This window comes from Rhipicephalus sanguineus, chromosome 7 (genome assembly GCF_013339695.2).
Source record: "Rhipicephalus sanguineus isolate Rsan-2018 chromosome 7, BIME_Rsan_1.4, whole genome shotgun sequence".
NCBI lineage: Eukaryota > Metazoa > Arthropoda > Arachnida > Ixodida > Ixodidae > Rhipicephalus > Rhipicephalus sanguineus.
Genome location: NC_051182.1, coordinates 143,660,185 through 143,684,608, shown reverse-complemented (window position 1 = coordinate 143,684,608; position 24,424 = coordinate 143,660,185). Strand labels below are relative to the sequence as shown.

The following is a 24,424-nucleotide window of genomic DNA, read 5'->3' as shown; positions in this document are numbered from 1 at the left end:
GATAATTACATCACTGGATTGCACTTTCGTTTGGAGCTACTTGTTGCATTTGAAGTGTTTGTGACAAATCGAAAACACAGGCAACATTTCTGCAAGAAGTAAAGTGCTGGTAAAAAGTATGCGGACTTGATTTAACATTGTACGAGTAGCGCATGTTAATACTCTGTTGACATATTGGCTCTCGTTTCATGTAAGCATGTCACTGGCTTGGCAAGTTGCGTTGCTAGTCAAACCCAAGCATGTTACAGCTAGGGTCACCAGTGTCCCACAAGAACAGCCGGTTTTTCCCGACAGTGTGTTGGCTGCTAGTTCTACATCCACCCTGGGGTGCCATTAATTTTATTGCTTTGTTTGTTTACTTAACTTAACCCTCAGGGTCTTATCAGGGAGGGGAGTAGTTTACAGAAGAAACAGCAAGGGCAATTAAAATGCTAGATTATGCACACTGTTTGCTAATTATACAGTGTCAGCTGAGAGTTCGTCAAATGTAGTGTATTTTATGCCAGCTCTCCAGTTCTCCTTAAATTGGTACAAGGTAACTTGAATCGAACAGCACGCTGTTGGGCGTGCATTCATAGCAAACTAAATTTTCACAAGGCAATTTATACCTAATTCTTCCTCAAGCTGTTCATTGTCATAAAACTATCGCATTATTTGAAATTTTTAAATTAAATCTCGGGATCAGGAAAGAATTCTGGCCGTGTCAGTCGCTTGCAAAGTTGAAAACACAGCGCATCATCGCACGCTGTTTTTTTTTAAATTGTTATGTGTAAAGCACTTGCCTGCGCGCATTGTAGTTGTAGGGGAAGGCAGCTTTTTGCATTGCATTGGTGGAGTCATCTCTTTCCCGGTTTTGGTGCTTACGTATGCATTTGGTGTCTTGTTTTGGGAATCTAACCTTCTCGATGACATGGCATGCCCTCGGCCTGTCATAATCTCTTCCTCTGTCCCTGCTAACCACGTCTCTCTTGCTCGTCTCTCTCCCGCAGAACTACCAACCGCCAGTATTCAACATGGTAAGTTGCGCGGTTGACGGCGCCTTTTGTATTTTGCACACGTGTCTTCTCTGCTTATGTTTCTTAAAGTCCTGGTGGCGCCAGAGTACCCAGCAGTAAAATGAATGGCAATAGTTTCCTGTTTGTTTCGTTCTAATTTGATTACGTTGTAACTTTCACAGCAGTGACGGAAAGCGTTCCATGTGGAAGTGCGTAAATTTATCGTTCAGCTTTTTGGTATTCTGAACAATTAACTACAAAATTGACTTGACTGGAATTGAATTGAAGGAGGCATTAAATTGACTGAACCGTTGGAATTGACTGTGGCACTGGATTCACTGTGTCTTTTAATTTTAATAAGAAAAGCCTGCTCTCAAAACACGATTCATTTTTAAATGTGCTCACTAAGCACAAGGAGTACAACTTGTATTTAATTTTTATTTCTGCGAGCAGTCATGTCTGAACTCTTGGGAAGTGATAGAAAATTTTGAGAAAGTTTTCCGCAGTTTTCCAGGGGAGATTTTGGCAGTTAGAGGTTCTGCTAATCTGACTTAAGTGCACAGTTCTGCTGTTTCCTGCACTGTATGCGATGCCCAATTCCAATACGCCACGGCCTACTCAGTTCTGTACAAATATATCTCTGCCTCATCAATGCCAACTAGCAACCATACTGCTATGTGAAGACCTTTGTGGAACTCCTTGACACATCTTCACTGTAAAAAAAAAAAAAATGACTGTGATGTCAGAGCAATCTGTTTAGCTCCGATACTGCCGTTGCAGTGCCTGTGACGTTTCTTGCAGCTGCCTTGGCTTTGCGCGTTGCTTCCAATTTGGAGGCTTTTATTGTCGCTGTTTTTTTCTTTGTCGCCGTGCAAACACGAGGACTGTCTGGCGGTGGGTATACACAAATACGTACAGCTTGCTGTGTTGTGTTTCCAGCTCCACTGTCTTTTGAAGGCCTTTCAAAGAAAAAAGAAAAGGCTGGCATGGTGTGCGACATTGAGTCCTTGTTCATCTCTGTGTATGTGCGTGTGTGTGCTTGTTATGCCTGTCACATAGTTGGCATGGTTGTCTGTTGTCATTGTGCTCTGCTTGTATGTGTGCCTAGGGTATAACAGTTTTTTTTTTGTAATGGTGTCATGATGGTGTGAGTCGTAATGGTGTCATAAGAGTGTAAGACAGTTGCCGTAATGGTGTAAGTCATAATGGTTATGTAAGACAACCACTGTAGTGGTGTCATAATAGCATAAAACTACTTTTGATAACTGGGTTAGCGCAAAGAGACGGGACACAAGGAAGGCAACGAAGAGACGCTCACAGCGCTGATCAGGAAGTACTGAATGGTACTCATGATCAGGAAGTATGAAATGGGCTTCTGTAACCTGTACTACTTCTTTTTTTCTGACCTGTGGGAGTGCATTATTTCTTTTGCTAGTTTACAGCAGTGAGCATAATGTAAGTCAGGTGTTCTTGCGAACTACTTTGAGAGCTATGTGTAATGCTAAGTTAATTGCCAGCTTAATCAACAAGGTGGAGTAATAAAGCAAGCTGGTTAGAATTCCATTGCTCTGAACACCTAGCGCACATGGAAAAAAAAAAAGGCACAATTGCTGACTTCAAAGTGACTATAATTGTTCAGTACAGTGAGGTGTATGGTGAAAGGAGACATGATTTATGCCATTTAGCTGATAATTTTAGCTTCAATATGGTAAGAAGGGGATCAAACGGCATATTTACGCAAAGATATCAGCTCATTGCATCCTATAAGTTTTCTCTTTTTTTCTTTCTTTCACTCAAGCTAATGTAGTTGAGTAGTTTAGTTTGCTACCAGATAGGTGTTCCAGTTTTGAGTGAATTGTACTGTACATGCTGTCTATACACAAATAACAACCGTATCAGATGTGCAAATGATATTGTGTCTATGTTTAAATAGCATCTAAAGAGTCGGTTGGAATTTGGTGGGTTTATTTTACGCCTTCTGTGCCCATATTTTTTTTTGGTGGTTCTGAAAGCCCTGTACATGCCCTGAAATAACGGAAAAAATATGTTGCACGACTTAGCCTACATTACACTGCAGCCCTTCTCGTTCGCAATAGTTAAACACTTCGTGCTTGTGACTTCTTAAATTGGCGTTAATCCAAATGGATGTCTCTGTTTTTAGAGCAGACGTGATGCAACATAACATTTAGTGAGCTGTTCCAGACATGACAGGCTTCCAGTCTTTTACACGGTGGCTTCAGGCTTGTTTCCCGCTGGGCTTCTGTTAACATCGTTATGCATCCTCTCTTGCTCTTCCACTGGTATGCGTCGGTTTACTACGCAAGTTGCATATCACATGCCGTCATACGAGTGCATCCGTTTCTAGCTGTCTGCTCTCCGTAAACTATTTGCGTGCCGTGTAAACAGTTTATACAATATGCATGGCAGCAACGGAAGTGCTTCCGTTCAGAGTTTTAAGCGTTGATGTACCACCAAACGGACATGCTTACGTCAGCCGCAGTCACGTTGTTAACAAGTAGGGGAAATGCAACCGGAATGTGTGCGCGATTGCTGGTTTAGCGGTAACCGCTTATAAGCTGTTATTTTCCAGTTGGGTAACATTTACCACCTGCCTGTGTTTCTCGTGCCTGTAAGATATGCGTAAACCTTTCAAGGCGGGGCGTGAGTTGCGGAGATATTTCCTGTTTTGCAAGGCCAAACCTGATGAAACTTGATGGACTTGTTTAGTTTTCCGTGCTCATTGCAGATTTGCTACAATTTTTTTTGTATGTCAACCATTTCAGGAGAAAGACAAAGCTGCCTCTCTATTGCCTCTCTATTTAGTAAAATTAAAATTTTAAAATGTATTTGCAATAAAAGAATTCTGCTGTCAGCACTTGGTGGTGCACAGGCTGAGCTTTATGTTAAAATAATAATTATTGTAATAACTACAACAATTATAGCTGCAGATGTTTTGTATCATGAGATATTGCTCCAACAAACTAATTGACCCTAAAAACATTTCAGGTTCATTTCGTACACATTGCATAGATCTACACTGTGGATGACATACTGATCATATAAGAATTAAATTGGGCTTTACACGTGAAAGAGTAGCTGTAGATTTCAATAATTAAAAAACCTTTTTTTTTTCTTAGATGATTTTTTGATCTCCAGAATCCATGTCCCCTCCTAAGTTCCTCATTTGGGCAGGGTTGTACAACTTTTATCTTTTCTGCATGTCTGTCGATTTAAGCTTTCTTTCCTGCGTGTGGAGCAATATCATATGCTACTTCACATTTTGTACTGCTCATTTGGTTTTCTTTCACCATACACTTGTAAAGGCAATACGTGTACGTTTCATCAAGTTTGGCTAGTATATAAATTGTTTATTGAAGTAAGGTGCACAAGATTACTATTCCTTTGGCAAATCTGCCCAGTGTTTGGCATGCCCTTTTTTTCCATATTGTATTACAGACTACTGCTAACCTGTTCCAAAACTGCAGTCCCATCAGCTGTCTGCAGTTCAGTCTTTGTAGCTTGGCGTGTGTTTGTATTTTTCATCAGTGTTCACTGTGTTTGTGAAGCATTACCTGTCCCTGCAGCCTGTGGTAGCTGGTGTGTTTTGAACACGAGCGATTGTTTATGTTTGTCTGGTCTTCTTCGTTGTGTGGTCCTTGTTTGTGGAGTGTTTCCCGTTACGCCTGCAGGACGTTTGGGAGGCTTGTTATTTCTTTCATCGTTAGATGATCTTTTTCTTTCGCATCATTTACGAATTTTACAGGGCGAGCTCGAGCAGCAGCTGCTCCAGGCAAACCCAATTCTCGAGGCCTTTGGAAACGCCAAGACAGTCAAGAATGACAACTCTTCCAGATTCGTGAGTGTTTGTTTTTTTGTATACGTCTATGTATGGCTCTTGTGACCTGTGGACCCATACACTCTTAAAGGGATATTAGAGAGAAAAACAATTTTTCTCATATTAGTAAATTACTCTTTCACAATTCCAAAATCCCCAAGTTTTCTGCGGAAAGACTCTTGCTTAAGTCACAAAGCACGCAAGAAGAAAATGCGGTTGGCGACGCCCCCTTGAAGTTTCTGCACCAAACACCGTGACGTCATAGATTTTGACAGCGTATACTAGGTCCTACATAGTTTCTAATCAGTAAAAATGAAGTACGTTGTCCTCTGAGGGGGCCATAGACTTAAATTACCAGGTTCCAAGAAATTTTGTTGAGCCAGTGACATGAAAATATAAAAAGTACACTTTGAAACCTGTGACGTCATGCAAAGATTTCAGCGCGAAATTTAAAAATGAAACTTTAACCTTGATTTTCTCCTGTATTAATAGACCTGTTATGGTGAAATAGACGACATTGTAGTTGTCAGAGTACAGTTTATAACTTTAAACCGATTCATTGTTTAACTTTAGTGTCCTTTTAAGAACAGCTCTCGCTCATCAGGGTGTCTTTCAGTCACGCAACAGTAACCATTGTCTTATATCCCGCTGACAGCGCGCAAGCCGTTTGTGACCTATAAGTGCCGTTGGGTGCACGGCATTAAAGCAATAAGAGGCGTGAAAGATAGGTGATGACTTTTGTTGTGCGACAGAAATATGGCCCAAAGAGTGCAACTGTTTTTAAACTGTAGCTTGTGTACATACAGTACACGCAATTTTTAGGCCTGTGCGAATAGTAAATTTTAGGTTCGAAGTGAATCGAAATCGAATAATGATTTGGCCGAATGATTTCGAATCGAATCTGAATAGTGGTATATGTCACATATTAAAAAAAAAAGAGCATATTTGTCATGGCCCAACTAGCCTGCAAAATATATATATATTTCTTTCTTGAAATATAAATGAAATGAAATTAAACAAAGCACGTGCAAATGTCATTCTTTTTGGTTCAAATGGAAGTGGAAGCAACTTTGAATAGTAGCAGGATTTGACTTTGGTAGAATGCAAGTGATAACCTGTAAAACATGGTACGTTTTAAAATTTGCTATACTTGGAGCATATAAGCCGGTATAACGAGCTTTTAAAATGCTGAACCGATGTGAGGGTGATTTGTTCATTTAACCTTGAAGTGGGGCTTCGCGGCAGTACGGATTTTCCCTGGATAGGTGTATTCACGGTATAGCACCCCTCCACTGCAGTGAAATCACCTTTACAGGTTGTTACATACGGTTTATATATGTCTATTCGTTCATTTCGAATACTTCGAAATTAAGAATAATTTAAATTCATTTCGAAGCGCATTCGAATACTGTAATACTCGTTAGAATATTCGAACTGCTTGAATATTCGCACAGCCTTGTAATTTTCATTTTGTGCTTATATGTGTACTTATAAGTACATATAGGTGAGCACAGAAAAACAACGTATGCTGTATTGAAAACCAAGAATCGTAGCACCTGACAGGAATGTGTTCATTCTGTACCTGGTCTGCACGTGCAATATTGACACACTGGCTTCTTTGTTCTTTTTCAGGGCAAGTTTATCAGGATAAACTTCGATGCCTCTGGTTTCATTGCTGGTGCCAACATTGAGACGTGTATCCTTTTCTTTATGCGGAAGAACTGGCGCGTCAATGAATTGGTGTTCTCGTTCAAACACACCGTACGTCTATTGTAGTTTTGACGTACTTCTTGATATTCGTGCATGTATGGGAGCACCAAAGCCTTTTGTAATGTAAATGCTCTAGATAAAGTCGTTTCCTTCAGTTTCCGTAAACAGGGTTTTTTTAGCAGTGTTTGTTGTAGCATACCGTTTACACTGCAGTATAACCATTCCATGTTAGCGTATCACTATCGGGAAAACGTTTTAGCTGCGTGAGTTGCCAAATGCACACGGTAATGTGACAAGATGATGAGAGTGGCTAGTGCAGGTCTTGCAGACTAAAATAGCTGAATGACTGCCATGACGGTGCGGCATTACCTTACTTACTGCGTGGTAAGCCAGCACTGCCAAAATAATACTGATGTGAAATGTTCCCGCACATGTCGTGCTCTAAAACCTGCGTCTTACATCAACTCATCGATGACGTGTTTAAAACTTTCAAGAACGTTTGGATCAAGGTCTCTAACTATTGGTTGCCTGCATGCAGTGATGGAAATGCTGCTCCAGTTGCTCTAAATTGCTCCAAAAGAGAAATGCTGGTACATGGTGCTCCAAACTGTGATTTTTGTTAGTAATTGCTCCAAACCTGCTCCGAAATGGCCCTGAGAGAATGAGAATGAGGAACTCTAACTGTTTGACCAACTCGTAATCCCTAAAGAAACAGAAAAGAATCTGTATACTATCATCCTAGTATGCTACTAGTGTGCAGCATTGTCGGCTCTGATCTCATTTATGCAACAAGAACTGGCATGTCAAGTGTATAGCTCATTTAGCCATTTTTTTTTTTTCAACTAGACATGCAGGCTATTTTGGTGAAATGTGAAAATGAGCAAGGTTGCTTTAATCTTATACCAATTATCTACTGCTTATTTGGCAACAGTTACAGGGGACTGTGGTTACTTCTAAAATGTGGTGCTCAGCTTTAGCGGTTTGATCTGATTTCTGCCACAAGTACTGGTGTTTTAAATATATAGCTCATTTCATGACACATTCGATAAACATCTTTTTAGCTGTTTGTTTCTTGTAAGTTACGTGGATTGTTGTCTGTGAAATATATTTCATAATGAATATTAATAAATTTGAAACGCTTTGGTGATGCTTTGAACACCAGGAGCTGTATGGCAAATTTTGCATCTGCTCGTGAAACACCAATATCTGCTCCAAAGCAGTATTTTTTCTGCTCCGAAGTCTGCTCCATAAAGTAAGAAGTTCTGCCCTAAAACACTAATATCTGCTGCGAAGCAGTACCTTTTCTGCTCCAAAGTCCGCTCCATAAAGTAAAAAGTTCTGCTCCTAAAACACCAATATCTGCTCCGAAGCAGTACTTTTACTGCTCCAAAGTCTGCCCCATAAGGTGAAAAGTCACTTCCATCACTGTGCATGTCACACCGAAGTTCATTCGCACACGGTGAGGCGTAGGATATCTGTTGCTCTTATTTCTACTCCTTTCTGCAAATCTCATAGTTTCTTGCTTTGTATCATCACGGTTGTGGGCATTTGGCTTTCTTCACACCATGAGGTTTCTTTCTTGACCCAAGCGAACCGTCAGACCTGCTGGAAAAGTCTCGTGCCATCCGCCAGGCGAGAGACGAGCGATGTTTCCACGTGTTCTACCAACTCCTGCATGGAGCCACGCCCGAGCAAAAGAGTGAGCTTGGCGTCTATGACTTTCTTTTGTACACAGCCTGCTGCTTTACAGCTGAAAAAACTGTAAAGTAGTTTTGCAGTCAGTGCAAAAAGTTTACAGGCTTCAGGGTTTTTCGAAAACCAGTATGTCTCGTGCAAAGGCAAGTGCAAACTAATGTGAAAGACGAGTATAAACAGCAAGTAATCTTTCTTTCTGTACTATGTTGCACTCCCCTTTGCACAAGTACGTCATTCTAAATACAGTACACTTTCAGTAAACGGAGATCTCTTTAATTAAACAGAACTGCTGCTTAAACGGAACAACTGCCTCTGATATGATTGGGTTCGTACTTGTATTCTGCACCCCTGGCCATCTCTCAGTAAATGGAACTCTTGTTAAGTGGAACATATTTTCCTGGTCCCTTCAGGTTCTGTTTAACAACAGTCTGCTGTAGTCTGGCAATTCACTTTTGGTTTTTGCTTTTGGTCACATACGCTGGATTATGCCGTACATCTCTAAATTTTGGGCTATGTTTTTTTTTTTTAACCACCTGGTTTTCGAAAAGTGTGTTGCAAAGAACAAAAAAAAAGTGCAACCAGATGAAGTCTTAGTACTTCCAGGCTGCATGCCCCAGCTGCAGAAATATGTTGATTCACTTGAACGTGTCTCCCAATTACTTTTTGTGCCGACCATTCCTCAGCACTCTGTGTTACAGCAGCCTCATCTTTGTCATCCAGCATTTCCTTGCATGTACTCTAGCTTAAAGAAACGCAAACAGTGCTGCATCTACATTCTCTGCTGTTTCACATTTTTTTTTCAAGCGGTTGTAGACTGGATGGTAGCAAAAAGCCAATAGAGTCATCCATGATACAATCAAGAACTACTCTAGCACCTATATATTGCTACCAAGGTCAGAGCGTGATGAAAACAGTATGCTGCACTGTTCACATTTCTTTCCATCCCCCCTGTACACTTAGTGAGCATTGTGTGATTTCAGATTTTCAGAAAGACTGCGTTATATTCCAGTTGGCGTTACCCTGGACGTGTTAATCAAGCCTGAGAAGTTTTTATAAAACACAGCTGTACTGTGCTCTACTGTACTGTACACAGTGCTGTACTGTACACAGTGTACTGTACTGTACTGTGCTGTATGAAGCTTTAACGATGCAAGCTTTAGTTGAGCGAAAGAGGGAAGTGGCAATGTGGGTGAGGATAGGTTATCATCGTTCGTTATCTCTTTTTTTTTTTTGTGCTCAGAGGAGTACCTGCTGGAGGATGCCAAGAGCTATACGTTTCTGACGCACGGTCACGTGCCCGTCCCGGGTGTCGACGATGCTCAAGAGTTCCGCAACACCGTCAAGGCCATGACAATCATGGGACTCAACCAGGAGGACCTCAACTGTGAGTAGTATCAACTTTGCTGCACGGACACTCTCTCTCTTTTCTTTATGCCCAGGAGTTTTCAAATTCTTCAGCGACGACCCTCATGTAGGCTGGAGTCCGTTACTGTTGCGCACCCGTTTGGAGCAGGTGCACTGAATATCAGCCCTTAGTCTCCAGCTTCAATTGCATTATATTTGCGTTTTTTCTGTTGTTTTATTGTATTTTATTTGTTGTACCTTACAGGTCCATTAAGGGACGTGAGTCAAGGTTGTGTCCAAAAATAAAATGAAGGGAAAAAACAGCGTGGTAACAAACAATAATACAAGAAAGTTAAATTATGCGAAGGCACTTAGACTGATACTAGAGTGTGAAAGCGCAAGCACAATCGGAACACCAACAGTTCTACAGTGACACATCATTATACAGTGATTAGTCATTCAGTGTGTAGTTTTCACGAAGAGCATCCCAGTTAGATAATGTAGAAGGCCACTGGGCAACAGCGTGGGGTAAAGCGAATCAATTATAATTATATGCTTTTGATTTACTGAAAATGCGCATGAAACTAAATTTCATATGAAGGCATCTTGACATGCATTCATATGTCTGAAGTGGCAGATTTATGACATGTCATTGTAGACATACTGATGGAAAAGGCTAGTGAGATGTCTCTCTGGCAGCACGGAGTTGTTGTTAAAGGCCCCCAAGTCACCAAGAGGTCGAAATTTAGGTTTGGTGTTGCATTCGTGCACGAGTTTACAGTGATCGCGTAACCGTGAGAATTTTTTTTAAACGATGCCGTAATAGCAGAGTTACACGCGCTTGATGATCCAAAAAAGGCGCTCACCGTTTCACTCTTTCCTTCGCTATGCTCCGTTCATCAGCTTGTCTCTCCTCTTGGCCGAGTGATGGCGAGGAGGAAGATCGGCGAGCGAACATACCTGCGAACAGACAAACAGGTTCTTTTTGTGGCTGACATGAGCAGACGAGAATGTTGACGTCGCGGCAAACGTTGAGATTACCAAAAGGCCCAGAGAGGAGAAGGGATTGTTTCTTGGAATTCGTGGAGGGCCCATGTGTAGTGCTGCCACATTTGGCATTGTTGATCGTGACGGCATTCTGAACTAGATGTATGCATTTACTTGAAGTGTTAAATTATCGGAGGTGGTTTTCAGGGGTGCTTATATGTTTTCTGCTTGTCACGGCAGGCATCTTCCGGGTGGTATCAGCGGTGCTCCTCTTCGGCAACATGGAGTTCCGGCAGGAGCGCAATTCGGACCAGGCAACGCTGCCGGACAACACGGTGGCGCAGAAGGTCAGCCACCTACTGGGCCTCAACGTGACTGAGATGACTAAGGCGTTCCTGCGGCCCCGGCTTAAGGTTGGCCGCGATCACGTCACCAAGGCACAGACCAAGGAGCAGGTGAGTGTGTCGTGCGTGCTGTTGGTTGTGCCTGTAGCAGTTTACAGTTCATCAGCAGCCTTCCGTGTCTTAAAGCAAGATGTAGACTTGAGATGAAGGACCTTGGACTGAAATCTGACAATGCCGAGTTCATTGAAAGTACACCCAGAGGTTAATCTGAGCAGCCTTTTAAGCTTGTACAGCACACTAGAAGCAATCTACACACCCTGACTGAGCATCGCCACTGGCAAAAAATGCAACATGCACAGTATTATTTATTGCATACAGTCAAAAATAGGAGTGCATTTGGGGCGTCTTTTTGTTGCACAATAATACTGCACCCGGTACTTTGGTCATGAACGGCATGTACACTGTACCTAGCATTCTTGATAGGAAAGTGGTGTGGACACATTTTTTGAAAAAGGAAACACGAGCAAGCTGGCCGACAACTGTTAATGTTGTGCGACAAAAAGACTTCCCTAACACTCCTTTTTCAGAGTGTATGTGTTTACACGTTAGCCCATGATGATGGTTTCCAACAGCATCCCTTTGAAATAGTGGTGGTGGCAAAGGGTGATTTAACCTGCGTGATATTAGAACCAGCAGGTACCACTAAGTCTTCTAGCTGCCAGCGCATGCAACACCATAGCTGCTGGTTTATTCACTGTATGCAGCAATGTAGAGTTGTAGCTGGTCTGTACATTCGCTGTGGCTGTCGTTTCATTTGTGCCAAAGAAAGGCTGGTCTAGATTGTCAACTAAATCCGCATCAACACGGTCTTAATCGCAGGTGGAGTTTGCCGTCGAGGCGATCGCCAAGGCGTGCTACGAGCGCATGTTCCGCTGGCTGGTGAACCGCATCAACCGCTCCCTGGACCGTACCAAGCGCCAGGGGGCCTCGTTCATTGGCATCCTCGACATCGCCGGCTTCGAGATCTTCGAGCTCAACTCGTTCGAGCAGCTCTGCATCAACTACACCAACGAGAAGCTGCAGCAGCTCTTCAACCACACCATGTTCGTGCTCGAGCAGGAGGAGTACCGGCGCGAGGGCATCGAGTGGAAGTTCATCGACTTCGGCCTCGACCTGCAGCCCACCATCGACCTGATTGAGAAGCCCATGGGCATCCTGGCCCTGCTCGACGAGGAGTGCATGTTCCCCAAGGCGACGGACAAGACCTTCACCGAGAAGCTGGTCACTTCGCACAACCAGCACCCCAAGTTCATCAAGTCTGACTTCCGTGGCACGGCCGACTTCAGCATCCTCCACTACGCGGGCAAGGTGGGTGAATAGAGTTTGTGCACAGGGGCTCTTAGGTGTGCTAGTCACTTCATAAACATTGTGGCAGAACAGTGCAAACGGCAGAACGGGACAGTGGATGCGCAGGACACGCCAATGAGAACTAACAGGCAATCAAGCTAAAGAAAATATATGGAATTTTATTTGTAGTAATTATGATATAAATGCGAAGAAATTAAAGTGGGCGAAAAGACAACTTGCTGCTGGCAGGGACTGAACCTACAACCTTCAAATAATGCGCCCGATGCTCTACCAATTGAGCTACAACGGTGGTCGTTCTCTCATATATTTTATCGGGCATATCTGTGCATCTAAACCTGGGAGTGTTAGTCAGCGCAGCTCGTAGTGATGGTGGCGAGTATGGAACATTTGTTTTTCTGCCTGCTGGCATCACATAGCACGTGATCTTTTTACGAGCTGGCAGCTCACCCCCTTGCATACTACCTGAAGGCATGAAGTCTGCCAGAACAAGACCCCCGCTATGAATGAACGAATGAAAAAAAGCGAGCCTTTGAAATTCCCCTTTTTTAGGGCACAGCACTGCAGCGAAATAAACTGGTGAACACACAGGGCATAGCACTGGAACAGCACAAAAACAGTGCTGTCCTGTGAACACACAGGACAGCGCTCTGTCCTGTGTGTTCACTGTCCCATTTCTTTTTTTTTTTGTTTTGCCACAGTGTTTGTGCACCAGGCAGGGTGATGTTTGTGAGTGGTCAGCATGCAAAAAACAAAAGGCACCATTGTGCAAACATTAGCTACCGTGACATCTGTTGTCAAGTGCCATCAAGTCGAATTCATATTTTCTGCTTATCCGTGCCGGGAAGTATTAGCTGCCTTTGCTCCTTTTAACTGAACACGTATGCTAATATAGTATGTTAAAATACCTAAAATAGCCAAAGGTAAAGTCAATTGCCTGCCTGCACTTGTTGAAACGTTCAAAACTGTGAGCATGGTAACAGTGCACGTGGTAATCGACCATCCCTACTTTTCCTGATATGTTGCATTCAATCATATTTATGCTTGCATCCGATAACTCAAATTTCTGAGGTCCTTTTGAGTTTGAATAATTGAGTCTGCTGTATTATGCGTGCTCAGAAACAGGCCTCTAATTTGTGACTCTAACTTATGGCTGTGTAATTTGCAACTGTCTCACAAAAGTACATAGTACTTTTGCGATACAGTTTCATGCAGTGCCATAACAATTGAACATAATTCTACTTAGTTTCTTGGCTTCAGGTGCACTTTACAGGACTGCAATGTCATTTTTTTTGGTACAGAATTGCACGATAGTCTGTGTTGTTCGCAGTGCAATCCTTGTGAAGGCTTTTTTTTACATCGTTTAGTACTTTAGTTATGTACCATTACTTGCCCGTGTATTTACATGGAAGGAGAAAACAACAAAGGATACCTGCTACCATCTCGCGCTACAGGACATGCACCAGACTTGCAGTGATAGCGTCTTGGTGAAATCCTAACTTGAAGGGAGATGGTATACAGTCATCGAGGTACTGTGATAGGCAGCGTGTCTTAGACAGTGCGTTGCCGTTGCAGGTGGACTACTTGGCCAATCAGTGGCTGATGAAGAACATGGATCCACTCAACGAGAACGTCGTCTCATTGCTGCAGAGCGCTCAGGATCCTTTCATCGTACAGATCTGGAAGGACGGTAGGCTACTCTTTTAGGACACAGTTTTGTTGGCGCTGCAGCTTGTGTGTCGTCTGGCCGATAGAAATAGCTGCTTACAGTATCAAGCTATAAAGAAAGTTTACGCGAATTTCTCGGAAAGATATTTTCTTAGAGGTCCGGCAACACTTTTTGAGCATGGTCCGAAAACGCTGCCGATCGGTAGTCTAGGCTTCGGAGAACATGTGAGCCGAACATTATAGCGCAGCATGTGGCCTGGAATTTACAATTAATTGTCGAAGTCAGCTAGAAATCGCTCACTCTTCTCTCGACATATGATGTCATGATCCAGAATGACGGTGTCATAGACACGAAGTCCACGGCCATTGGCTGATTTGAACATTGTGAGCTGCACAGTTACTGCAGCCGCCGCGGGATGGCGCAACATGCCCGCGATTGCGGTCGCACTGAAAGTGAGCTGCGCGTTTCAAGATAGAAAAAAAGAAAAGAAAGTGGTCAACGTCACGACATGTGCTGACGAACGGACGTAGCTTCTTGCCCCCTTGTCATCCCTCTCCGCTTAGCTTTCATAGTGCTCGCTTGTACGAAAGGAGAGAGAAAGCACTTGAAATGTGCGACAAGTCCCTGTAGCTACGCTCGTACTTGACATTTTAAAAACTTTTGCAGCACTCGAATCGTGAGGCAATGAACGTCGTCAATGACGTAATTCGACGATTACTTGAAAAAGCGTTGAAGGCCCCTTCGAGATTGTAGACCAGGGAGAACTTTTTGTCAACTGTGGATGTGTTCCAATTCTTGCTAGCGTCAAGGACCGTTGATGCTGACTTCTTAGGAGACTGCAGCTAGCCTGAGTCGTCCGAGTACCGTATTTACTCGATTCTACCGCGCCCTCGATTGTAACGAGCACCCGTTTTCCGCGACCAAAAAAATAAAGTACAGCATCGATTCTAACGCGCACCCATTTTTCGTGAGAGAAATGAACAAAAGAAGAACGTAGGAGTCCACCTTCGCACATTCAGAAGAACAAGTATTTGCGTTTTAAAGAACTAAAGTTTCAAAAAAAAAAAAAGAAAACACAAAGTCAAACGGCGGGCCTTGCCACTGAAACTGTCACCACTACGGCGGCGATGCGAGTCGCGTAATGGATCAGTCTTCGTCGCTGTCAGACAACTCCTTGTCGCTGTCAACGCTCTTCTGTTTTGGCAAACCGGCCCTGCTTTTGTCCACAGAAACTTTTTCGTGAAGCTTTGCTGTAAAACATTCTTCTGCTTCTGTTTGCGCCAGTCTCGCACGCACGTTTCGGCAACTCCGAACGACCGTGATGTGGCCCGATTTCCATCCGTCTCTGCACATGTAATAACTTTTCTTTTAAATGTGACAGCGTGGTGCACTCGTTGAGTATTTAGAGTGGGCGCTTCCATGCCGCCGATGCGAATGCAGAACGGGATGACAAACTCCTCTGCACACATACGAACTGAAACAATGACAGAAATGGCCGACGCGCGTAGGAGGCGGCAGTTTTGAAATGCCGATGGCCATACGATAAGTTTTTTTTTTTCTTCGCCGGCCGGTACTCGATGCTAACGCGCATGCGATTTTTCGACTCGTTTTGCCAAAAAAAAAGGGGCGCGTTAGATTCAAGTAAATACGGTAACTTTCCACGAAATTTTCATGCTGTACGCTGTCATTAATACCAGAAAACATATTTCCACAGCAATATGACCTTTGCGAGAATGCGAGTCACTGGAAAAGCACGAAATCCTAAAGCATTTTTTTTCATTGACGGGTCAGAAGTATGTTGAATATTGGTTAGCGGGTAGTAGTTATAGCAGTGCGTTTACTTCTTTGTTGCATGTACGTACTAAAAAAGAATAGTAAAAGCAGCACATGCTTTTAGCACCTAACAAAGAGGATTCTGCACCCGCAGTTTGCAACACATGCACTTGACGACTTGCACAAAGCCACGCACCGGAGCACCACAGGGTCTAACATCTGTCGCAGTGTCTCTCTTCTCACTTCAAAAAAAGAATGATCCACGACTAAAGCACAGCAGCCATGGGCATGTTACCAACAAAATTAAATGTTGCAGTAAGTTGCACAGAGCAGAAAAGTCAATTTCAAGGAAGTAATCAGTTACAGCTACTGCTGGTCAGGCAATGTCGTTATTTTTATGTTACTGAAAAAGCAGTAATTAAAATGTTGCAAGTATAAACAATATATCTTATTTCGACTTAGGTTTGTTGCAAAGCAAACTGTTACATTTCTGCAATAGATATGCATATCCGCGTTATCAACTTCCGTCGATTTTTTTATTTTTTCTTTCATTGTTAAAGTGTCATTGTTTGTCAGGTGCAACCACATATGCACTAGTATCTGTAACAGAGTAATGTCAGCTTGTACAGTGTATCGCCATCATAGTTAAAAGTTACTTAAACGGAAGAGTAATGAGTTGCAGCTGGAAGTTTTCCCAAAAAGGAATATGATTGGTAACCAGTAATACATTACGATTAACTAGTTACTGCCCAGGACTGAAGTACAGCACCTCTAACTGGACTTCTTTTTGTCCTCCCCGTGTGTTTGGTGCCTGGCATGCCAATACCTTCGTCGCCACCAACACCACCACCAACCAACCAATCAACCAACCAACCATCGCATGCCTTGGTGTGTGTGTGTCTTCTCCCCCCTGCCTGCCTGTCGTTGTTGTGCTGCGTGTCGGTGGGTGAGAGCAGCGGAAATCGTAGGCATGGGCACAGCCACCATGGGCGACACCCAGTTTGGTGCCCGCACCCGCAAGGGCATGTTCCGCACCGTCTCCCAGCTCTACAAGGACCAGCTGGCGCGGCTCATGGTGACACTGCGCAACACCAACCCGAACTTCGTCCGATGCATCATTCCCAACCACGAGAAGAAGGTGGGCGACTTTTATCTCCTGCAGTTGGTTTGTTGTGATGTAGTAGTAGTAGTAGTTGCAGTTGTAGCGGTAGTAGTTACAGTAGTAGTAGTTACAGTAGTAGTTGTTTCAGTAATAATCGTAATTACAGCAGTAGTTGTGGTAGTGTTGCCCTTAAAGTAGCAGCTGTTATAGCAGCGGTTGTTATCACTGTTATTGCAGCAGTAGTAGTTGCGGTTGTATTTATCATTCAACAGTCTTATCGGCATGCTAAGAGATAAGATAAAAGGTGAGTGGAACATTTGAGTGGAACTCTGCGGTATGGTTTTTGTAGTAGTATAGTAGTACCGTATTTTCCAGTGTACAAGACGCACCTTTTTTCCTAGATTTTCGCTGGTGCGTCTTATACAACGGTGCGTCTTATATACACAAAAAGTCACGTGATTCTGCGAGACCAATATGTTTATATTTAATTTATGAGTACAATAAACAGAGCTCGAGAGAATTCGTAAAAATATATCTCATTTTGTTGTAACAATAAAGCGGCTGCGATCTTAGATGTCAGCTACTTGCTGTTCAAGCAGCGCGGCGACCACGGAGATTACGGCCGCAATAAAAGCCACCACTGTCGCGTGCCCCATTGTACTGTTTGAATTGTTTGTTCTTAAACGAAGAATTAAACCCACAGAACTGAGGCAATACATAAAAAAGAGCACCACAACGGTCCATTGTAACATTGTAGCGCCCACAATATCAGTCACAAAAGCGAAAGTACCACTTCATTATCATCATCATCAGTTTCTGTGTGAGACGTCGCTGCAGTCCAGTAGTAGTCGCAGCTTCCGGCTTCCGGTCGCCATTTACGCTTTGTATGGTATTCGACCATAATCCGACGATCGTGTGATAACCGTGCGGCGCGTTCGTTGTTTATGTGTTCTCGCCAAGTCTGGTAATGCCCTAAAGGTATGGTAGCCACCATAGTACAGGCAGTGCCAACGATGTGCTTCAAGGTGCTTACAATGCTGCGTAAAAGTTACTCAGAGGCTGACGACGGCAACCCAGCGATGCTGCCAACCGAGGCGGAAGAACTTTTGACAGTGCGCCGGAGGATGTGGCTTCAAATCCAGTAGAATAAATAGTGGTTTTCTGCACCTTAATAAAACTGCTGCTTACAGATATTCAGTGCCGTGCGTGACTACGCATTTCACAATCAATGTACTCTATGTGGGTTATTGTGTTTTATCATGTCGACTGAGTTAAACATAGATGCGTCTTATACAAAGGTGCGTCTTATATATCATTTTTTCTTTCGAAAGTCATAAAAAGTTGGGGGTGCGTCTTATACAAAGGTGCGACTTATACACCGGAAAATATGGTAGTTGTTGTGGTAGTAGTAACAGTAGTATTAGTACTAGTAGTACTAGTAGCAGTAGTAGTGGTATTGTGGTGGTAGTTCTTGTTATTTTGTTGAATTTGGGTTGTTCAACAATCTTAATGGCAGCCTAACAAAGATCAAATTTGGAGAAAATTGAGGAACTGAAGGGGAAATCAGCAAATTTTCAAATTGATGGCAATTAGCGTAGCTATAATTACCAGAAAAGTGGGCTGAGGTCTGATAAAACAACTGCGGCAGAGTTTATGTGCAAGTGTGGATAACTGAAGCACTGATAAGCTTTGTGAACTTAATGAAAGTGGTCAAATTCAATACGGCTTTAAGATGTTTGAAATGCCTTAAAAATAGCTGATATGTAATGCACTTTGCCTAAACATATTTACACACTAGTGTGGCTCTAATACTAAGCCACGTGCCGCCATTAAAGCATTTGCAGTAGTTTCAGTAAGCACACCTCTCAAATGCATCATTATTCTGGTTGCTGTTTAAAGCTGTCCCAGAAAAGCGGTACCAGTTTTGCCTGTTGCAATTGTGCTGTTTCTAGTTGCTCATGTTTGAAGTTGTGTGCATTGTGGCAGAATGTTGGTGCACATTTTACCTCAGCCAATAGAAATGTAATACTAGTTAGCGTTTGCTAATCTCATTTGTCCATGTAATTGTTTTCCTCCAGGCCGGCAAGATCGACGCTCCTCTTGTGCTCGACCAGCTTCGGTGCAACGGCGTCCTCGAGGGCATCCGTATCTGTCGACAAGGCTTCCCGAATCGAATCCCTTTCCAAGAGTTCCGGCAAAGGTGAAGCCGTGACTGTTTCCGTTTCCGTTAAGTTTCCGCTAGGCTTTGAGCTTTGCCGACCTGCTGTGTTCGGGTGCGAACTGTGCTAACTAGCATCACGTGTTCGACTTCAATGGTTCTTGTATAATCCCACAAAGCCTAAACTTCAGTCTACATCAAGGAAAAATTAAAACAACCTGTTCAGGTGTGTTTCTGGCTGTAGAAAGAACTAAAATAAATTTATGCATGAAGGCCGTAACCTTTCAAACAGATCAGCCTGTCTTCGTGACAGTATTGAAATAGGTGAATATTATAATCGATTAGTCATTGGTATGCTGAGAGATCTGCAGCCGAAACATTAGCTTGCCACAAGCCTCACTACGGGTTTTGCTGCGTTGTCTCCATGCTTAAATAGGCATTTTCAGTTATAAACTTGTCATGTCAAGTTTAAAGTTTAATTCGTTGTATGCTCTATGGTTAATGATATTGCTGTTAATTGGCAAAGTTAACTGGATGAATTGAGACCCACTGCTGCCTCAGGTACGCTCCGGGAACGACACAGGTCGTTTTTTACTCTCTGCGTGCGTACAATGCTGTGTCTTGTAAGCTTCATGAATTAGCAGAATGCCTTTGCTGTGGAGGCTGAATGCGTGAAATCGGTGTTACTCTCTTCCTTTCTTTAACAGCGGAGCTGTTTGAGCATTTCGTTCCACCCTTTCACGTGACCAGAAATAAGCCGCGCGTAGCATGTGCTACACAGTAAACTCTGCCGGCGCGCACTCTCTTCGTCCTCTTTATCGTAGGATTGTCTATAAATAAAGACACTTTGCTCTTGGCGATGTACAGTGTCGTCCACTCTTAGGGTGAACACGGATCAGCATGGCCGAGCTCTGCGCATCGAAACGAAACGGCGCAGACGCTTGGGAACGTGCTCCTCTTGCTGTACTACAGGGAAGCGATCACGGGCGTGCCAGCACCGGCGTTGGCTGGATGCACTGGCGCTCCGCAGAGCGCGGCCACGCTGAGCCGTGTTCACCCTAAGAGTGGACGGCACTGTACATTCGAGCAATGAGGATAGTTATGGCACATTTTTCTGTATCGTTTAGTAATTTGGTGGATAATAAGGCCTGTGGCCAACACACTCATTGAGTTTGATGCGATGGAAATGCAATGCAAGGGTTTCTTCATTGCTTGTGCCTTCTGAAGAAAACTGAAGAGAAGCACAGAACAGACAAATGGAAGAGAAAGGAGAGAAAGAAATAGGCAGGAACAGAGAGAGGATCTTGCTAATTAATATCATGTTAATTAAGACCACCGTAATTAAGCCTGTGCTAATTAAGACCATGCTAATTAAGGCATTGCGAATTAAGATCATGCTAATTGAGACCTTGCTAATAATCTAGGTCGGCCACAAGCTCCCCTGTTAGTGCAAGCTGCCCACATTTTCGTCCGTGCTAAATGATGCTTTGATTGCGCGGGCAGTATTATAGCGTGACCTATTAACATTGATGTATGGATTGTACTTGGCATGAAGATCATGTAACTGCAAACGTACGTAACTATACACTTGGCAATTACTGTGGCAGCTAAACTCACTTGCTTATATTTTACAAATGGCTGTTCTTGTGCTGCAGGTATGAACTCCTTACGCCAAACACTATTCCAAAGGGCTTCATGGATGGCAAGCTGGCCTGCGAAAAGATGGTGAGCTTCGTTAATTTATCGTTAGTGGCCTTTTCACTCTGAAGTGCAGTTTGGCCACATTGTTCCAAGCTGCCAGGATACTGATGGTTATGATTTATTGTGTAAAAGATGGATGTTTAAGGATATTAGAAGCTCATTTTAGAGCAACAGAAAGTGAGCTAGTTCATACGGATTCATCGTAGAAAACATTAAGGGGGGACGCGGCTTTCGTATCGCGCAAAATCGCAAAAAAATCGATTTTTTGAAAATCACATTTTCGGTTTCTGTAGCCCTTTTTCTATCTGATTCCAAAATATCTTCACTGAAAACCGCCTAGAAGTGCTTTAAAAAATTAGTTGCGCGGGCTGAGGTGTCGAAAATTATTGTGGAGATCGCAAAAAAACAGTGCTTTTCAAAAATTTCTTGCTCCGCAACGGTACAACCGGGCGCCGCCATTTTGAGCTCGCCGTAAAGGGCATTCCTTCCTTTCCAAATTCCCCGCCTCAGCTGGCGCCTGCCTTTAAAAACAAGCGCACAAAAAGCAAATCTCTGAAGGTCGTTTCGAGGCCTCCGATTGGCCGCGTCCGCCATGTTGCTCCAGAACGCCTCGCCATTGGTCCGATGCTCGCTTCGAGAGGACAGTCGTCTGCTGCTTACGCGTCGCGATGTTACCTGATGTTACGACTGTCGAAAATCACGCTACTTAGTGACGCGTCCGCTCTCGTTCTGTGTACACGGGTCGACGATAATTTAGAATATGATTACCCTGTAGTTTGACAGCTGCAAGCGGAAGCGCCGTCATCAGTGTACGATAGACGGTAGCGTGCCGCGCTCGTCGCGAACATCGCAGATGCGCGTCTCGGGTAGTTCAGCTTGTCAGCACTTCGTCCTCCGTGACGAAGAACTTCGCGGGACTACTCTTTGTACTCGCGATCGAACATGACGTGCTTTGAAACATCGGGCACCGCGGCCACGCACACCGCGACCGAGCTTGCTGCTCGGAGTCGTGGCTAGGCCTAACTCCGCTTACGGCGCTGGTTTACGAGACGAATCCGAACTTTGCGGGCACGGACATCGCGCTAGCGGACAAGCCGCACTGTGCTTCGTCGCAAGCAACAAATCGCATCGTCCGCTGGCTACTCGAAAGTGCGGATGGGCACTTTACGCATCGGCAGCGGATTCCCGGTCAAGCTCGTCGCGCATTGACCGCTCCGAGCAGCGGCTAGCAATTTCGCGCGTCGGCGCCGCAAAATGAGAGACCAAGTACGTTACGCGCGCCGATTTTTCGTCGCCGCGGCTGAGCACTGCGTATTGTCGCCGAATGCCGCCAGCCGGCATATATAGTGCGCGACTTCCCGGACCCCGCGGCCGAGTACATCGGCATGAAAGAAAGCGCTGGTGATGCAATTTAGGCACGCTTGGATTCGTGCTTGGTATCGCCGCTAGCTCTGGTGAATCTTCTAAAATAACGAAAGCCTCGCAAATTACCGTTTCCGCGACCGAGTGGATGACGAAACGCATCACAGGCGAGGTTTGCAAATGAGCGTGGCGTGTGTGAAGCAGGGAGTTGAATTTATATCTGACCAACTCGCGTTACTGAATAAACTGCTCATATATTTCATCCCAGAAATGTTTGCAATAAGTGTGCCAATTTTCATGAAAACCTACGAAGGAATAAGAAAGTTGGTACTGAATGCCACGACCCCCACCTTAATTTTATTCAGAAGCTCACTGGAAAGAATGTTCTCCGACACACATCCAATGTTTGATGGAGACAGTGATACTTCCCTGACTCTTTCTGAAGAAAGAACATACGGATTTATTCCATTGGCTAAAGAAGACTGTATAAATCATGTCAAAAAGAGGATGGGTACAGCTCTGCCAACACCTGTATCAAGAAGCAAAAAAGATCAACCACTTGGAGGATGGGCCGGCCTGACTCAAGACCTGATTAATTTAAAAGACTGACTGGTTATGGTATGGCTATCCGTGACAACGTTGACATTGATGACATGCAAAAGGCCATAATGGCAACGTTCCATCATGTCACCTCGAGAGATGAGGAGCCACGCCATGAATTCTGCCCACTTGGGTCCCTGAGCTGGTGCAAGTACCGTGCTGCAGAAGCTGAAGGCAAGGCTCCACCACCGCACACGTATAAATTGGCAGCACTGCATTGCTGCCAGTCTACTAAAACCTGACCACCCTCAGTTGCTCGGCTGTTGCCAAAAAAAAAAGTCAAAATGCGGCCGAGAGTCTTCATTCGGTAGTTTGGTCAATTCTACCAGAAGAGCTAAACGCTTCACTGATTGCCGCCTAAACAGCTGTCAATGAGGCAGTCTGCAAGTATAATACTGGCACTCTCCATGCTTATAGAGAGTTTTGTGCATCACTTGGCCCGAAGCCTGGAAAGCACTCCATTCAATGAGCTGCAGAGAAGGATGCCACACGGGAAAAAAAGGCATCAAAAGTGCACCAAAGCAAGCACCAAATGCTCAAGAGACCTCACATCACTAAGAACACCAAAAACTATGATCCTGGTGCATTCCAGATCACTGGACGCAAGGTGAAACTTCGAGAGCCGTTTTCTCAAAAGTGCCTTTTTGCCTGCCTGCCAAGTTTGCGCAGCCATTTTCTTCCTAACCGTTTGGCCTATTTTGACTCCGTTTCTTTTGTCATGTTTCTTAGACTACAATGCATGTCGTGACATTCTTTCTTTCTCACTTTGACGCTTTGTAATTTTATGAAGTGACTCTCGTTCATCCCAAGAGTGTGCCCGATTTGAAGGTGTCAAAAAGAATCGCAATGCAAGAATATTGTGTTGCAAAAAAAAATAAAGCAAGAATGTCATGACACTCAGCGTGCATTTAGCTATGCAACAAATATTCACCTAGCCTTCTAGTCCTTTTTTTAAACTCTCCAGGCATTGCGCAAAGTGCAAGAAAATGCAAGAAGTAAAAATTTAATTGAATAAAAAGTTCTGAAGATATCACTCTGAAACTTTTTTAGAAGCAGCAGGGAGACATGCTGAATATTTGTACCAATTTTCATCAACATCTGTTAAGTTATAAGAAAGTCGGTTTTCCAAAGCCACGTCCCCCCTTAAGTGAGCAGACGCAGACACAAATGCTGGCGTTTGTCATGTTTATTTCTCTTCTCTACTGTTTTGTCTTTGTGAACATGCGTAACTTTTTTCTGAACACAGTATGACCTCAATATCGCATTAATCTGGTTGGCTGCTTGACCTATTGTCATTTTGCGGCAACACGCACACACACACACGCACACACACAGGGCACCTGTGTATCTGTATCTCTTAATCTGTCATGTTTTTCGCGCCTTTCACCTCGGAACATGCTAAACCAAAGTTCTCAGCTATTCACTCCATTTTCACTTGTCTGAAGGCCACTGTGGCTAGTTGGCTTTGGACCTCAGTCAATGACTCGGGTCATTGTGCTTGTCATGTCACAGATCACAGCCCTGGATTTGGACCCGAACCTGTACCGAGTTGGGCAGAGCAAGATATTCTTCCGCGCTGGAGTCCTGGCCCAGCTGGAAGAAGAGAGGGACATGAAGATCTCAGACCTCATCATTCAGTTCCAGGCATACTGCCGTGGAAACCTTGCCCGCCGGTGAGCTTTGCTTAGATTTCATTTAAAGGGTGGGAGGCCCTGAACCAGTCTTGTTCAAAAAACTCGGAACTGCTTTGGAACAAGTAAAGCGCTTTCCAGAACTACATAACT

The 24,424-nt window shown here is 43.9% G+C and overlaps 1 protein-coding gene across 2 annotated transcripts in view; it reads left to right on the top strand.

Annotated features, from left to right (window-relative positions):
- Window positions 1–24,424, top strand: part of LOC119400136 (myosin heavy chain, non-muscle) — a 104,352-nt gene that overhangs the window by 50,908 nt on the left and 29,020 nt on the right. Inside the window, exons 5-16 of one of the 2 annotated variants that reach the window (XM_037667114.2) lie at window positions 990–1,016; window positions 4,759–4,851; window positions 6,463–6,526; window positions 8,141–8,239; window positions 9,476–9,619; window positions 10,807–11,021; window positions 11,790–12,278; window positions 13,851–13,965; window positions 16,674–16,855; window positions 18,898–19,019; window positions 20,633–20,702; window positions 24,153–24,313. In XM_037667114.2, coding sequence (XP_037523042.1) covers window positions 990–1,016; window positions 4,759–4,851; window positions 6,463–6,526; window positions 8,141–8,239; window positions 9,476–9,619; window positions 10,807–11,021; window positions 11,790–12,278; window positions 13,851–13,965; window positions 16,674–16,855; window positions 18,898–19,019; window positions 20,633–20,702; window positions 24,153–24,313 — 1,781 coding nt within the window. The remainder of the gene's footprint in view (window positions 1–989; window positions 1,017–4,758; window positions 4,852–6,462; window positions 6,527–8,140; window positions 8,240–9,475; window positions 9,620–10,806; window positions 11,022–11,789; window positions 12,279–13,850; window positions 13,966–16,673; window positions 16,856–18,897; window positions 19,020–20,632; window positions 20,703–24,152; window positions 24,314–24,424) is intronic. The other variant, XM_037667115.2, reaches the window with a different exon arrangement.